The following is a 17,595-nucleotide window of genomic DNA, read 5'->3' as shown; positions in this document are numbered from 1 at the left end:
TTTAGGGTGAGCCGAGTATTCTGCCTGAAATAACTCAAAGGCAGACAAACTCAGTTTCATCTATAAATTTAATTTCATGTCTGAATTGAAACATTTCCTTCAGCTTTTCAAGCACTTATTAAAACCACCATTTATGTAACATTTATCGTGTTTTCCCCACTGGCCGTCTGCAGAAGTAAGGCACAATGCACACTATATTCCAGTTACCTTGCTGCCCATATCTCCTCTAGCCTACTTTGATTTAAACTGTGCCACTGGCCTTCATGTCCTGCATTCCTCATTGACATGTTTTTCCAACTCCTCCACATGTCTGCATAAGCTCAGTCCACAGCGTGGTGTAATTAAGCCTCTAAAGTGGCGGATTGCTCCAGAGCACAAGTACTTCTGCCAGAAAAATACAGCACAAAAATACTGAGCAGCAATTTGTAATAATCCCCCCAGATATCCACTAAACCCAAACTATGAGTTTTGACATAATACAGGAGTTTAATCTGGGTATAAATCTATAAATCTCATAACACAGGCTGGGGTAATCTCCCTCTGGCAGGCCTGCTGGACTGAGATGCCCCAACTGAAAAGTGCAGACCACTGACTCCACAATCAGACGGTGCTCAGAGGTCACGCCAAGGTTGCTACGTGTCAAACAGTGGCACAGTTTCAACCTAAGACGAGTTCATGAACCACACGACCCTATCATAAAACACACTTACTTTTTGTCCAGTTCATGTGCAATATATCCCTTTAGTAAACTGTTTGCTAACATTAAGAATTTTATAAAAGTCGTACGGTTGCAACCTTTTGTATCCTACATTTAATTACAGCAAAAGTGATTTACAGTACAACAGTCTTTTATCCTGATAAATAAGCTGGTGTACTGTTTCAGTCTTAAAAATCTGCTTCAAGACGTCTGGCTTTCTCTCTGACATGTTTCCTGCTACTTACTGTCATAAGTGTCTTTTGTAGGACACTATGCACTTTTGTGCATCCATTTCTCTCTATGACTGGAGAGCCACCTGTCCCATATTTCTTCTTCTAGAGGGAATCCTGTCATTTATTCACTCCCGCAGGAGTTGCAGGTTTCAGTGTCCTTCATGCCTGAGCTGTAGTCTGGCTGTGGGGCCCACAGAGGTTAGTCAGCAGGTCTCCTGGGGCTGATGGGGGTGGTAGAGAACTTGGGGACCTTGACCACAAAAACCATCGGGTCTTTGGCCTTGTTGCTGAATGCACTGCGAATTACGTCCACCGCGTGCTGATGTGTCACTCCCTGCAGACTCTCACCGTCTACAGACAACAGCTCATAACCCGCCTGCAAACGCAAACACAGGTAAAAAGGGTCAAAAAGGTACACATTTGATGCTTACATATATCTGTGTGTGTTTCCCCCTGTCTGCATCTCTTTTCCAGTGGCAATCTGTTTCTTTCCAGGGCAAAGTTATAGACAGTTTCCATAAATCTGCAGCGATTGTGTCCCTTAGCGGGAACCTGATTTATGCCAGAGAGAATTGGGGCTCTCACGTTACTTTAATATATTCACACTGAAGGCCGTCACTAGTGCACACATAACATTTCCCTTTCAGCACAAGGTTGTTGAAAAGAGAACATACACTGAGACAACCACACACACCCAGTAGGGGCCATTTGCTCAGTGTTTCCTGCAGGATGTGAGCGGAGAGTGAAAACTTTGGAGCCCTGAGGAGAGGAACTTCCTCTGATGTCATCGGCGTTTGCCAAGGATGCACCTGTCTCATGTGCTCAAGCTCAACGAAGGTTAGCAACACATAACACGGACACGCAAGGCCGCTGGCCATTGTTGTATCTCCACGAATCACGTCTTTTTCCCTTTTCCTTTTCAGTCATTAGACACAAATAGATACATGTTGTCTTTATTCTGTACCAGGTCACTCCATCTATTATAGGCCAAATATATTTGGGTAGTAAAGGAGATTAGATGTGTGCTGTCCTGTGCTTTGCCCTGATCGATTTTCCTTACAGCTCATCACACAGTCTGGTGTTCACCAATAACCTTATCGCCTTCCGTGAGAACAGTATCAAAAGATTTAGATCCATTTAACCAAAGAGGAGATTAAAGGTGCTTTTTCATTTTTTAAAAGTAATTTGTTTGAATTAAATAGATCACAACCTAATCTGGCCCATCCTCTTTATGGCCATTTATGGAGCGCATTTAAGAGGTTTCCCCTTCTCTAGCCAATGGACGTCATGATAGAAAAATAACACTGTATGACTGTGAAAATTACTAAAGCTTGCATGGAGGGAGCAGTGAATCGTTCAAAATGAGGTTTACCAGGCCAATCCACATACATTCAGCAAGATTATTTAGCTAAGGAGTAGTAAAATGTTGGCTCTGTGTAATGTAAGGGAAATCTCTCAATATAGGTGGGACATAATATCCACATTGAATAGGCAGGTCCATTCACTGTCATGTTTTTGTATTTACTAAGCCCTCTTACAAAGTCAGTTAAATCCAGACACATGACACACTCACTTCCAGATTTCCGCTGGTAAAAGCAGGTGGCAGAGTCTAAAGAACAGGACAGCATTCTTCGCTGATTGTATATTATCATAAGTGTAGGTCTAAGGAAACAGGATGCATGTTAACACTTCCCTCTGCAGAGTAGGGGGAGATAGCACTGAGCTGGGGAGCTGATAGGGGTGAGCTGACATGTCTGGTAGTGAGGTGTGAGCCAGAGACAACAGATACCAATAGGCTGCAAGCAGGTTTCTATGTATCTGTGTTTGAGGCTTCTAACCAACAACTTATCTGTTTTTAGCCATGCTAGCGACTTGGCTGTAGGTATGATTATGTCAGCATGTCAGTCAGTCCACCACTGTGGTCCAAACTGAAATATCTTTACAGCTATTTGTTGGATTACCATTAAAATTGCTTCAGTTAATTGTGATCCCCTGAAGAAGAACCCCCCTGACTTTCTCTCTAGCACCACCTGCAGGTCAAATCGATGCATAGCCATTACATCAAGTCTTTAATTTTTTACAATAGACTAAGTAGATTCAGGCTTAAATATTTGTAAATATAATGAAATTCCCACAGCAATGGCTGCAGTCATATAATAATTAGCATATTAACTCACTAAACATCAGTGTGTTACCATTTTGAATACGAGCGTCAGCATAGCGATGTTAGCATTTAGCATAAAGTACTGCTGTGGCTTGGTTCAGCCTCAAAGACCTGCTAGCATGGCTGTGGACTCTTGCTTCAATCTGTCTCTCTTTGTCAGGTGCTCGTTTTTAAACAATGCAAAATACTGCTTTATTTCCCACCTTTGCCATTCCTGCCACTTCTGTTCCACTGTTATTGATCTTTCGCTTTCTCTCCATTATATATCTTCTCTTTCTTTATGATGTGTGGCCGGTGCTTGTGTGACTGTGGGTGCAGACGTGTGCGTGGGTGTGTGTCTGTACAGAGACTGTAAGAGGGAAGTTCTTTGAATTTGAAAGGCTGAGTGGACACTGGATCCCCTCTATGTTTAACACTCTAATCAGACATTAGACCAGAGTAACAAGTATCAATTCACAGCTAACTAAGCTACCTAGCTAGCTAAGTATTTTGATGCAAGTGCTGTTTGACCGCTACATCTCTGACTCTAGCCAGGTATTAGCCTGTGGTTAAGTGCAGTGTGTGTATCATGTGTTTAAGTGCACCAGGCCAAGATCACAGATGACTGTTAAGTTACTGCGCAGTCGATATATTATCAATACATTAGCAGACCAGCACCTGTGTACCTCATCAATAATGGAGGAGATGGGCTACTTGAGATGACTCCCCACTCGTCTGCTCTCCACTCCTCATTGCACACCTTCAACCACTCTTATAGCAACAACAGCTCATGACCACAGAACGGATGGTCTGACTGGTACTCACAGTACCCTCCAACCAGGATGGACTTCTAACGTGCTTTAGCTTTCAACCCTTTGTCATGCAATTAACACCCGTTTTTAGTAATATACTGAGAGGTTTCTTCCTGTCTTTCCATGACTGCTCACCCTCAGAGCTTCATTTGTAGACGCAGCTCCTCCTGGGAAGATTTTCTCAATCTTAATCATGGGCTGGACTCTGGACTCCATACCACCAGAGATACTAATACCTATAAACACAGAGAGGAAATAATAAAATAATAAACTGAGGAACTGGTTGATTCTTGTAATTTAATCTTGTAATTCCAGATTCTTGTAATTTAGTTAATTGTAATTGTAATTGTAATTGTAATTTAGTCTAACAGTGTATATATACTCTCTTTGGTCTTTTTCAGCAATCATTAAATCATTAAACTTTTCAAGTCCTCTCCAGTTTAGTAGTAAGTGATGCCCTGACCTCTACTGGTGATGGAACGCATTAAAATGGACAGCTTTGCAATAGCAGTTTGGTAGTTTCAGATTTCAGAATACATGCCTTTCTGGGCTGTACTCACCCAGTGACTGCTTGGCCTTTGAGATGGTCAAAGTGTTGATTTCATACTCCTCAGGCTGCAGAGCTGCTCTTCTTTTCACACCGTGACCATTTTGTGAGTGTCCATTTAGCTGCTGCCTGCTCTCTCCGCCCGTTGATGGACTCCTGTCTCTTTGGGGCTCAAACACATCAGCTAAAGGGGTTCTTGCCCGTCGCTGTGAAGGAACACGTACGCTGACCTCTGTGTAACCGTCCTGCCTGCTCAGTCTGCCGTCTATGCTGTCAGGACTCGCCTCCCTCCTCACTCTCCCACGGCCATTCCTCACAGGTGACCTCCCTCGCTCAGGAGCCACATCTCTTCGGTCGGACACCGACAACAAGGAGACCTCGTCATACCGCAGTGCCCCATTCTCTCTTCTGTTTGGGGAGCAATGGGGTTGGTGCCCACGTTGGGTGCTCTGCGGGGATTCTGCAAGGAGGGAGCTGAGTGTGGGTGAAGGGCTGAGGGAGCGGGAGCGCACAGTGGAGGAGGTGTAGCTGTCCACGGAGACATCCAGCAAAGGGGTGAAGGCACGGGATGGAGGCACATGGCCTGACTGTTGGCCCGATAAACGTAATCTCTCCAGCTCCTCAATCAATTGACGCTCCCGAAGTGTGTCCTGGACTGGCTGGAGGTGAAACCGCCCCCTGTAGTCTGGACAAGTACAAAACAAGAAGCTCAGCTTTAAATCTGCAAAAGTAGAAGTTTCTTTCAGATGTGGAACCAATTTAGCGCTGCACTCCTAAAGCATCGATGGACTCAAATGGCAAACATTGCCTGAATGACTGGAAAATGTGGATTGAGTTTTATTTTACTATTTGGACATGTTGGTTTAAATGAATTAAAAATAAAAAGCCAAAATTCTCAGGGACAAGAGCAGCATAACAGAACAAAAACATCTATTTTTTGTTGGGACAAATGGATAAAATAAGCACTCTCCTGCCCACTAAAGGCTCTTTGAGATGGTACTGTCATCTTAAATTTATAATTTCCTTGCAAAACAAAAACATCCAACTTCTTTTTGTGGTGCAGAGCATGAAAGTAAAATACAGTGCAGCAGAAGAGCGCCTGTTTCCTCTTATGATGTGCAATTTCTTATCTCTAAAGGTGCAGCTGTATTATCTGGTGATAATTCAACATTTCACTGAAATCAAATATCCAACAGTACAAAAAATGTCCTATTTTGCATTTCTGCGCATCCAAAACACCTAATACTGACCCAATGACCCCTAACCTTTGACTTTAGAAAGTGAGATAGCTGCACTCAGTCTAAAATGAGACTGTATTGATTCTGTCCCAATGACTCTTGAATGTGGAAAAGGCCAAAAGCATCTCTGTATTGTTTAAGTGCCACACTGGCCAACCAGGCACGTCTCAGTCCTTTCTGTTGGCCACAGAGATGTAACTCAAGCCTCTGCTTCTGCGCAGGCACACGAAACCTGAGATATTTGGCACATGGTGATATGTGTGTGTGTGTGCGTGTGTGTCTGTGTGTGTGTTTTGAGGTTGGGGAGGTGGGTGTGCGACACAGATATGAGATGAGGCAGGAAAGAAGTGAGGTGAGGGCGGAAAAGTAAGAGCAGGAGGGGAAGGGGACAAAAGGTGAGAGGTTTAAGGCCCTTGTGTATCTGGTATTCCTCTGGGATTAGAGAAAGCGCAGCAGACAGAAGGCGAGCCAGAGGAAAGAGGTCTAGAACGGGTGAGAGGAAGAGGAATGAAGAGCTGCAGCCCGTGTACCTGGGACTGGGGTGATGAGGTGACGTCGAGGGGTCCCACTGCGAGGGGAGCGCAGAGCAGGAGAATGCACTAAGAGGAAAAATAAAGATATATCACTGATTTTACAGACATTACCTTGCTCTCTGGAATCTCACCTGCTTTTTCCAAAATCTATATCTCTCACTCTTTTGTTTCTCTCTTGCAAACAGGAAATTGCGTATTTATGTCGAACTGCATGAATAGAAAACATTCCTCTGCTCACCAGAGCGACTCTTGAGGATATCGTAGGCTTCCAGCTCAAATGGCATGATCATGCTATCAAACCGACCCAGCTCAGCAGTAGGTATCAGCATTCTGCAGAGGATGTGATCAGAGTCACTTAGACTTATTCAGACATGCCTTTACAGCATTTATACATTTAAATAAAGTACTATATTCTGTATGTACTCTATTTATCTCACCTTATTTCTCTGAGAAGTAGTAGTTTCTCTGGCCTGTCCAAGATTGCCAAAAGGGGACGTACCAAATCCTCAATCACATTGTCGGACAAAAACTGAGAGAAAAATTAGATTGGTTCACAAGTTAGAGGAGGGTAATGAGAAGAAGCAGCTTGTGTAGTTGTTTATGTCGACAGATCTCCTTCAGGTCGTTTTCTGACCAATTTTGCACAATGTCATTTTACTCATCACAAGCAGCACGACACAGCCAGTTAACACTGTTGTATAATGTCATCTGTGGCTCTGGAGGGACTTTTCCAAAGTTTGAAGAATAACCCTGACGATGTCATAGTGATGTCATCAGAGTTATCTCGGCTTGCGCTTGGGACCTTTGACAACAGAAAGTCTGCGTTACAATCCCAAGGTGTGATGTTTGAAAGAAGTAATCCTTTAGGAGGCAGGAAGTGTCCACTGAAAGATGCTGTCCAGGTGCACTTTGGGAAATGTAGGATGCATTGCTTTTCAAGCTTGACCCATATTTGACACTAAAAGCCAAGATGTCTCAGCCTCAGCCGCATCAGTTTTTACTACTCTTTTAAAAATCTGTCTTTTGTGAGTTCCCCACCTCCACTGAAGTGCAATACTGAATCTAGAGTCGCCCTTTAACTGAAGGTGTTAAAATAGTCACTGCAGTGTTCCCGCAAAAGACCTATGGACCAAAGGCAAAACACCTCCAGAAGAGACATTTTCATGACGCAGAGCTAAGTTGTCTCCTCATATGTTGCATGTGCATTAAATATTCACTTTTCCACTGACTCAACTAAGCTCCGCTGTTTTCAGTCTTTGGTGTTTAATTACTGTATTAGCAGGTGAGTCACATGGTGCTCTAAGTGGAGTTGGCATCCTCTGCAGTGAAGGCAAACGGCCGCCTGAGGCGCTGATCCCCTGAAATTGGCTGGAGTGTGAGATGGGCCGAGAGGGACAAGGGGATCAAATGATGGCTGATATTTGATCCTTATCATAAATGACAGGCCAAATCTGTCTTTTGTCACAGCCGCCGCCAGACACATCTATTGCTAAAGGACAAACAGCGGCGCAGGGAACAATACTGCACACTTAAGCTGTGAGATGTCCGGCTGACTTTCATTCAGTGGGAGGAAAAACACGCACAGGAGAGTGCCACTGAGGTGTTACAGATGGGAATTTCAGATCAGGAACTCACTCGCTGGCAGTGTCTCATCACGGCAGCCACCTCATCATGGATGAGCAGTTTCTTTGCCATGTCCTCCACGTGGTGCAGGGTCTCCATTCGGGGCAGCAGGCTGCTGTCTTTAACCCCGGCACGGGATTCCCTCGGGGAGGTCAGGAGCTGGAAGGGACGACCCCGCTCCCTATCTGAGGAATTAAACATTATGTTCGCAAGTTTGTACAAAACATCAGTAAACCATCTTAGCGTATACAAAATTATTACATTTTAACTTGTTTTAAGAAATAAACTTAAAATTAATCATATAAAATAAAGATATCACTTGATAAGTCCATGGATGTCCATGCAAATTGTCCCAGACTCTTTCCAGGGAGGCTGTTCTTATGTTTGATCAAATGTCAGTCTGATATTTGGAGGTTCACATCCCATGATACCAGTGATGCCCAAACTGATGTAAACTTATGAACTACAAGAAATGAGCAAATCGCTCAGTGGGAACCCCCAAACACAGGAAGCATACCCTGAAAGAGGACAGTATGTGTTTGGTTTAGCCTGGTTTCAGACCTCTGAATCGCTGCACATATCTTCGATTTGTTCAGTGATTTAATAAACGAAGTGACAGGAAATGCTGATTCAGACAAAACCCTTGGCTGTAAGGCTTTGTGGGATGCAAAAGAGAGAGAAAAACTGTCCTGTGACCACGCCCTCACCTCTGTCAGCAGGGTGAGACGGTGACTTGGAGCGACTTTTCTCTTTACGGTCTTTCTTAAAAAACAAGTTGACAAAGGTTTTAGATCGCTGCAGGCTGGTTTTACCCTCTGCTGAATGCTTCTCCTTCAGCTGCCTCTTCTTCTTTTGTCTGTCCTCTAAAGGCAGAGAAAAAAAAGACAAAATCGCAGAAAGCCACTCTGAATCAATCATCATGGAACCAATGCAGATATGCTTTCCCACCCAAATGCAGTGAAATATGACAGATTTGAACAGATTGTAACACTGTATGTGAGTCTGCATAGTAGACTTTCACCCTCTACATTATGCAAACAAATACAAACAAGCAATTTAACGAAACAAACTAAACAAACAGATCAAGAGCAGGCAGTTACGTTTCATCTTTGTTGCAATTATATCTTGCTCAAACGAAAAACTTCCATAAGTGGTGTTGAGCTACAGCAAGAATAGGACATTCTGCATCTCTGTGTTGAAAACATAATTCATTAGACTGCTCCTTGCTTAACTGTTAGCCAATAACAGTGGGTGATGCACACTCTCTGCTATGAGTATGGACTGTTCATTTCTCTTCCAGTCAGCTCCTCTGTTCACTGCAGTAAATCTGCCACTGTGGAAAGTAACACAGTAATACTGATGAATTGCAGCTACACCACCCTGAACACACTCCCATCTATTGAGGACACTAGAGCGAAGTGCTTCAGCTTACATAACAAATGTCCAATCAACCCTGGGCTTTGCCCCAAGCCCCCGCCAGGACCTGGAGGTATGAATGAACAGGATGAATTGAAAAGGAAAGTCCAATAACTCAACAGCCCCGCCAAGGCCTGGATGGATATTTCTCCATATGGTTGTTCTTATTCATTTTTCACAGAGGTACAACAAGTGAGAGAAAAGGCCAGTGATTAATCAGGAGTCTGCGTTAACTTTGTGCTCTTGGACAAATTCTGTGTGGAGCTTAAAGCAGCTATGCGGAGCCTGGATGTTCCTGTTTACTTCCTGGACTGACAGAGGGATGAGGGGGTCATTAAACTGACTGATGTCCTGCAGAAAGATCTCTGTAGGGTGTGAGAGTAGATCTCATTACACAGTGAATGCAGGTACTGCCACAAAAATCAGATAAAGAACTGAACCCGACTGTGGCCACAATACTCACTGGGCCGTGATTCTGGAAAGGTTTGTTTCTCAGCTGAGATGGATGATACTGCCTCATAATCAAGAACCACAATGAGTATAGATAGCAATCATTTGCAAGCAAACTGTATTCACTGACAATGGTTTTTGAAAGTGCTCCTGAGCCCATGTAGTAATATCCTTTTCCAATCATGTGTTCACAAAGTGGGGAACCTCGCTCCATCCTTCCTTGTGAAAGACTGAGCCTTTGGAGGACGCCCCTTTCATACCCAATCATGATACTATCACCTGTTACCAATGAACCTGTTTAAAAGTTTAAGAAATTACTTACAAAATATGTAATGGAGACCTCGTTTCTAAACAACTTTGAACATATTTTGTTGTTTTTGGACTGAAAATTCTTGTTCCTTATCAGCAGACTAATGCAACAATAGTGCTATATCTGCAGTAACTTCTATCAGCTGATACATCAGCCTCGTCAACTTATCAGTCTACCTCTAATACATTTTTAATTACTGTTACACTTCAGTCAATAAAGGAGCCTTACATCCACAGCTTCACTCTCCTTACAATCCCACTGAGCCTGCAGGTCTCACCTGACGCAGTGATGTGGCTCTGGGAACGTCTGATTGGTTTCCGTGGCCTGCTCAAAGCCATCAGCGCTGCAGTTTTAGGTGAGTCTTTCGCTACTTCCAGTGATGACAGCGTCCTCGTCCGTCCCTGCCTGGCTTCCCCAAATCCTCCCATCTCCCTGGGTCCTTCCCCTTTCCCATGTATGACTGTGTCCTTCAGCAGCACTGTGGCACCTACTGTCCGACTGGTTTCTGTGGCGACCAGCCTGTCGGGGCACGACCCATTAGACAAGGGGTCTAGGTAGTTTGGAGGGTGGGGGTCGGTCTGTATGGCGGTGTCAGCAGTTCGCTCGGCACTGCTTGGACGTTGGGAATGGCCCTCTGTGGAGATGGCGACATCTACCATCTCAGAGCCAAAGACAGGAGGGAAAAGGACCTGGGAGAGACCACTGAGGGAGCTGAGGGGGGTGCTGGAGGACAATGAGGAAGCAGAGGAGTTGGAGTCTGAACCCTGGGAGGATAGTGGAGGGCCTCCATTGGCTACTGTAGAAGACAATCCATAATTTGAATAAAGTAAGGGTTTTAGTGTGTGTTTAAAACATCATTATGAAAGTGCAACACCATGTGAAATTGCTATATTTGAGCACAACACGCACAAAAGCTGCAAGGTTACACAGTGAATAAGATTTGCACAGGAAGCCTCTTTTTCTTATTTTATGCAGTGTGCTTTGTTTTGATCAAAACCTACATGCCCCCTCGTCCTGTTAATCCTCTAAACTTTTCAGAGACAGAGCATGACCCAGGAGTTTTTCTGTTCCTTTTTTTTCTAATGAAACTCCAAAATGACTCTGCATCTTGACCCAGATGTCAGGTCGTGCTCTGTTCCAGATGACTGAGCTGCCTTTGAGTACGCTGAATTAATCCCTGGCTGTGTTCATATCAAACTGAAAAAAAAAAAGGAATTTGAGTCCTGTGAAGAAACTGAATGACAGGGTTTTAGTATAAGCAGGCTGCATGTGGCTGATGTTCCACTTTTTTTATAAGATTTAAAAGTAGAATCCAACATGAGGCTCTGAAACAGAAATGAGAATGAAAAACTCAGACTGTTCAAGTCATCATCTCAAAATCACATTTTGTGGCACTTTTGGAAAAGTCAACCTACGTTTGTCAAGCCAGCCGTATTCTGCCACCATCTCCTTGTAGGCAGGGTATCTCCCAACTTCCTGTTGATATGCAAAAACACAAAATATTCAGCAAACAAACACACTACAAATTACACACGTCAGAATCTCTATGTTTCCTTGAATCCATCCACTAACTGTTGAGACAGCTCACTGAAAACCACAAATGTGAACCTCACGGTGGTGCTAGAGGGAAAGTCAGGGGATCATCAAAGTCTTTAGGATTCATCCTCCAGGAGACATTAATGTCCATTCGAAATCTAATGGCAATGCGTCCAACAAAGCAGAGAACTGACAGGCCGACATTTCCATCCATAAAACGAGACGACTAATCATTTGTCACTGTCAGACCTTCAGGTTGCACTTTCTCTGATGCCTTCAGTTCTGCACAGCAACACAGCCGTAAAGTGACTCGTTTAGGCCTCTATTGTTTCAGTTAATATTCATGCTAGCTCATATGTCACATCATTTTTAGTTTCTCTGTTAGTTTGTTAAAATAAACCCTTACAACAGAAAGACAGGATGAGTCATTGTGGGTATGCCAGTGTTTTCTGAGAGGAATGAGCCATTTTGTATCAAGAATCAGTCTCTCAAGTCTATTGTAAGTTACTGTCTTAACAATAGAAAGCTGAAGGTGGAAGAGACGCTCAATGTTACATCTATTTCAATCCATTCTCCGCCTTGGAGGGCCAGGTGTGAGAGAGTTTAGTAGCTAAAATTAACCCAGGAACAGTCAACATACGTTTGAGTGACTGACCCAAAAATGGGTCAAATACAGCACAGAAGGAGGACATAAAATTAGGCTTTCTGTTGATTATAACCTGATCCCTTACTGCCTTTGAATAATGAACGTCGTCCCTGGCTGTTTTTCACACGTGGAACCTGAGATCAGAGGAGTAAAATGAGCACGCAGCAATGTTAGCGAGCTAAGAGAGCGCACGTACGCACACACTGCGCAACACACGTGCCCATTCACACACGCAAACATGCACACAACCCCTTTATCTAAAAATGACACAGGTTAAGTGGCGCGGCCCTGCGCACATGCATGCACACACAGACACACACGAGGAATTCAAGGGCTGTAAGCCAGCTGTCTGCTCCGCTGTGCTCAACTCCTGAGGAGAGCTGGTGTTGTTTAACATGCTGCACCATTTATTATTGTGTCACAGCACCTAAAGCACCCAATCATTTGTCATGTTTAAACCCGAGCAAATGATTAACACTGCCGCACAACACTGACTGCACCACAGCTGTGTGAAGGACCAAGGGGGATACGTTTCTGAAATCAGACCCAAACCTGGCTAACTGATTTTCTTTAGGTACACATGAGGGCAACAAGCTGTAAACACAACAAACACATATTATCACATTAGAAATGGTGGATTTTGGAGCTTTTTAGCTGAAAACAGGGATGATGAGAGCGATGAGAGTGAACAAAAAAACACTGAGGCTGAGGGTTGTAAATCCAAAACCAAAAAGCTTAAAGTCACCAGAGAGGTGAGGGGAACTGCAGAGTTGCACATGCTCATTTGGTGCATTATTGATATAAAATACTGTTGATTTGTGCCCTTTTCAATTTGAAACTTTGATCTGTTGCATCGTCTCTCACCCTGATGGTCAACATGACATGAGTGTGGCTCTTCAGGACCTCAACTGCATTGCTATGGGTGATGTCATCAAAGCTGACCCCATTGGCTGCAAGGATTTGATCGCCCATTTTGATGCCATGCTGTTCTGCAAGCCCACCCGGGTCCAACCTGAAGAGATATGTACAACAGCATGCAGACACATAAACATACACAGATATGTGTGGCCATCTATTACAACTGAGCAGCTGAACGAAGTGCGTTTCCTGAATGAATCGGTAAACTGTGGGCACTTACAGTATGAGGTCAAAGATGATTTCTATATCAAGTAACACTTTCATTTTCTCCTCTGGATTCAATTATCAGATGTTTACTTTACATTTATTTGATATACTTTTTTGTCTCACTCAGCATTCATTGTGTATGTTGTGTTAAATGTCAGCATGTTTGTCTTACTCACACTACAGGCTCATTAAAGCAGTTTCACCAGTTTTGTTGTAATGGCAAAGAAATCAGCACATTTCAACTGAAATAGCCCTCGAACTGAAGCCTGGTTGCTTTGATCTAATACGAAAATGCAAAAATAAAAGAAAAAAAAACAAAGCTGCAAAGGAGATAATGATGTCTTGTTGTCCTGTGTGAAAATTCTGTTCTCATTTGTCCCCCCTTCCTCTTCCTTGCTCAAGGACACCTCAAGAGGGTGGGCTGAACCTGGTTGCCACTGCATACACACACACTGCACCACCCTGAATCATGTTGTTTATCTGACGCTGATGGCCTCTTCAGGTGTAAAATAGAAAACATTCACTGAACACGGTTCATACTTAGAAACATAAATTCCCAGTCCAAACTCTTTGCCTCCTCTGATGTTAAAGCCCAGACAGTAGTCATCTGAGGTGGTGAAGAGATGAACGATCCTGCGGAGAGCGTTGTCTGAACTGGCCTCTGACGGTGTGCGACCGCTCTCCTCCACCACCATCCGCCGGTGAATCAGATCCACCCTACACACAGGAAAAGACAACATACATGCACACATGAAAACACTGACATACGCTGCTTTTCCTGTCTCCACTGAGCTCAGGCCTGTCAGTATCGGTTAATCAAATAACCAGAAAGGTCACTGCGGTAATCCATCCACTGCTGCCACATGAAACCAAGATACAGTATATCCCAAAAGAAAGATAACCAGTGTGAGCTACAGTCAAGTGACAAGACTTCACAAAACAAGAGCCATGGAAAGGTCAGTGGTGGTAATACCACGGCTGTGGTCTGTATATACAGTGTAATATACAGTTACTGTTGGCAAAGTTGTTAAATAAACTACACAGTGTAAATATTTAATTGTAGATTAGATGTAGGATATCATTTTTGGCTGCCTTATTCACACTGAGCAGCACCTCTGAGCTGTTTGGCCTCACCATGTCGTCTTCTCCTTGGAGTAGCGGATGCCGGGGATCTTGCCCACCCGTCTCACCACCATCCTCAGCCTGTTGTTGCCTGTCAGGACCTTGACAGCGCTGCTCATGGTGATGCTCTCCAGGCTGATCCCATTCACCTCCACCATCTTATCGCCCACAGTGAGCCCAGCCTGCGCTGCAGACACAGGTGGAACTCAGCATGACACACAAGAGTAAATGTCACATGTCCAGATGTAAGCACACTGAAATATAAGCTTGCTTTCACTATAAGAAACACACACACACACACACACACACACACACACACACACACACACACACACACACACACACACACACACACACACACACTTCCTCCTTACCTGCAGAGCTGTCATCCTCCACCTTGCTGACAAATATACCGAGTCCATGTTCAGAGCCCCCGCGGACACTGAAACCCAGACGCCCATCTGGACTCTTATCTACTGTCACTGTGTGAATGTCTTCACTGTCATCCCCTCCTGCAAACACACAGACCACAGAACACAGTCATGTACACGCCATAAAGGTCTGCACAGTCCCACGGCCAACTATTGACAAGGACTGTGGCGCTTACATTCAAAACCAAATTGTGATAAACAGTAGAAATAGTTTTCTACTGGGTAAAAAGTACTGAAATACTTATATTTTTTAATACTTTTGCAAATAAGCTGCACTAATACTGAACAATAAATAAAGTAACTTCATGCCAACTAATGATTGTTTTCATTATAGATTAATCTGACGGTTATTCTCTCAATTAAGTGTCAAAAGCGATGTCTTCACTTTGCTTGTTGAGTCCGATTGTTGCAAAACCCAAATATATTCTGTTTACTACAACAGAGGAATAAGAAAACCAGTAAATATTTACAGTTTAGGACCAGAGCCACTGTATTTTTAATGTATTTTGTTTGCTTAAAAAAAATTACATCATTTATCATCTACAGCATGTTGCATTAATCAGATTTTGCCCTTCTCTAAACTCTAATCCAAACTTGGATTTCAGACCGAGCGAGCCATGTGCCTCTGCTGCCACTGGCACTGTGTGTGTTCCCACAGCAACAGAGGACTCCTGTCCTGAACTCACCATCAACAGGTGCGTTGATGAGGATGACCCTGCCCATTGGTGAGGAGGACCTGCGTCTGTGGCGCTGCTGTTTCTTCAGCATGTAGCGCGTGGTGCTGTGGGAACCCCCAGTCTGGCCTCCATTGTTGAAGTGGGGGTGCCCCCCTCCATTTGTCATCTCCTTCCAGCCGAAGGGCTGCGAGGAGCGAGCCATGCTATGTGTCCGGCGGTTCTTCCCTTAGTCATCCAGACGGGAGGATATTTGGGGTCTGCTGTCAGGATGGATGAGGTGCAGCCTGAGGTTTGAGGAAAGGAGGAGGGGAACAAGCCTGGTTGGGGATTGGACTTTTTTGCAGCTGCTGGTCCAAAGTGGATGATAAAACACCGGAGTTGGTCCCCACTGGAGCAGGCAACTTATAAAGCTGTAGTTAACATCCCTGATCTTCATTGAAACCAGCGTCAGCCATCAATAAAGTTTACTGAAAGAATCCAAGAGTCAACGGAGGAAATGTGGCTGAGAAAAAAAAATCACATTTAAACAGCTAAATGAGCAAAGTACAGTCGTTTAAAAATGAGGGCAAAAGGTCGTGCTCCGTGATTGAATTGCGGATTCTGGATCCTAATTTTTCTTGTAGGTTAAAGAAGTTGGTATCATCCACTGGTTTTCCTCGCAGCCCATGGTGCCTGTTCCTCCCCGCTTCATCTGACTGCAGAGGAGTCAGCCTTGCATGGTGATTCCCCTCGGGTCATGTTTAATTAAATGGATATCTGTTGTGAGAGGAATATGCAGAGATGAGAAATGTGGGCTCAGAAGTTCCACACAGGATAACAAGATCCCCTCGTTTTGATACACGTAAGATCTATAACCTGTGATCTTTAATAGAAAAAAGAAAAAAGATTCCAAGTAACGTGTTCGTTTTTCTATCAACCAGCACCATGGACAGCGACCAGGAGATAGTGTGCATAAACAAGTTTTAAGGCTAATTATCATCCATTAATGCAGGTTAACTAACTAAACGCGTCTTCTTGTAATCTATACTGGATCCTGTGGACACCTCGAACCGGGAAACGTTACAAAACACAAGTGAAATCTATTGAAACATGGTGACATTTCGTTTAAAAGCGAACAAAGTGTGACAGCGTTACCTGCTGTGTCCATATTGTCCCGGATGAGCTCACCTGTCCGCCTCGCTGACGCATTAACGGACACATCCGGAGTATTAGTGCCACCTCATTTGTTCTCCAGGTGACCATTATTGTCTTAGGAGGTGTAAGCCTTTCACATAAGCCCCTGCAGCTGTGCGGTCATTAGCGCCGGACTAGTGGTGATTAAGTACACTAATGACATTAACAGTACAGTAACACTGACTCAAGTTTTCTCTCAACTCCTGTTGTCCTCGGGTAAACCTCGTGATGAACGTGTTCATTAAGCCCATATTTTCCCTTAAAACTGCAGAGGTGGAAAAACTGAGCTATATGTTGGCTGCCTCCAACATGTCTTTGAGATGGGTAAACAACCCCGCCTGGTGGTCAGCGGTGTTATATCACGACATCTATGTAGAGCCAAAAACTGGAAATCTGACTTCATCTCTGAGGAAATGATTGGTCATATTAATGAAGGTTAATATACTGTAGTTGGGCAGGGGTCTTGACCTTGAAGATTTAGGAGATTTGCTACAAAATAGATATAAATACAACCCAAAAAAACATGACAGAAATATAATTAAGGAAAAGAGATTATAGAGAATAATCTCCATGCTTCCATGGCCTTTTTATAACTGGTTACTTCCAAGACTCTCTCTCATGAAAAAAAACAAAACATCTATAACTCAACAAAAATGATTATTTCATTGCACATTTTACAACTGAAATCCTACGCACAATATGGTTATATCAATCATGTCTGTTAAAGTCTCTCCAAAACTCTGTTCAACATAATTATGCATACATAGGTGCTATGTGTAAAACGTCCCAATGACAGTTAGCTGTTTCTTTAAACAAACATGTGTCGTTTGGCTTCCAGCGACTCACGTCCTCCATGACGAACACCGCCCCGCGTTTCCCTGCA

At 43.8% G+C, this 17,595-nt stretch overlaps 1 protein-coding gene across 1 annotated transcript; it reads right to left on the bottom strand.

Moving 5' to 3' along the window:
• Positions 1-53: 53 nt before the first annotated feature.
• pdzd7a (PDZ domain containing 7a) lies at positions 54-16,161 on the bottom strand. Its single transcript, XM_070977993.1, has 15 exons — positions 15,549-16,161; positions 14,806-14,943; positions 14,444-14,618; positions 13,850-14,026; positions 13,049-13,196; positions 11,418-11,478; positions 10,280-10,798; positions 8,534-8,689; positions 7,839-8,011; positions 6,641-6,732; positions 6,442-6,533; positions 6,201-6,269; positions 4,446-5,117; positions 4,021-4,121; positions 54-1,306 (listed from the first exon to the last, which is right to left on the bottom strand). Exons 1-15 carry the CDS (start codon positions 15,739-15,741, stop codon positions 1,130-1,132), a joined length of 2,943 nt encoding a protein of 980 aa, XP_070834094.1. The 5' UTR covers positions 15,742-16,161; the 3' UTR covers positions 54-1,129.
• Between the last annotated feature and the right edge of the window lie 1,434 nt (positions 16,162-17,595).

This window comes from Chaetodon trifascialis, chromosome 13 (assembly GCF_039877785.1).
Source record: "Chaetodon trifascialis isolate fChaTrf1 chromosome 13, fChaTrf1.hap1, whole genome shotgun sequence".
Taxonomy (NCBI): domain Eukaryota; kingdom Metazoa; phylum Chordata; class Actinopteri; order Chaetodontiformes; family Chaetodontidae; genus Chaetodon; species Chaetodon trifascialis.
Note: the sequence above shows the minus strand (reverse complement) of the source record. Positions and strands in the feature narration are given on the sequence as shown.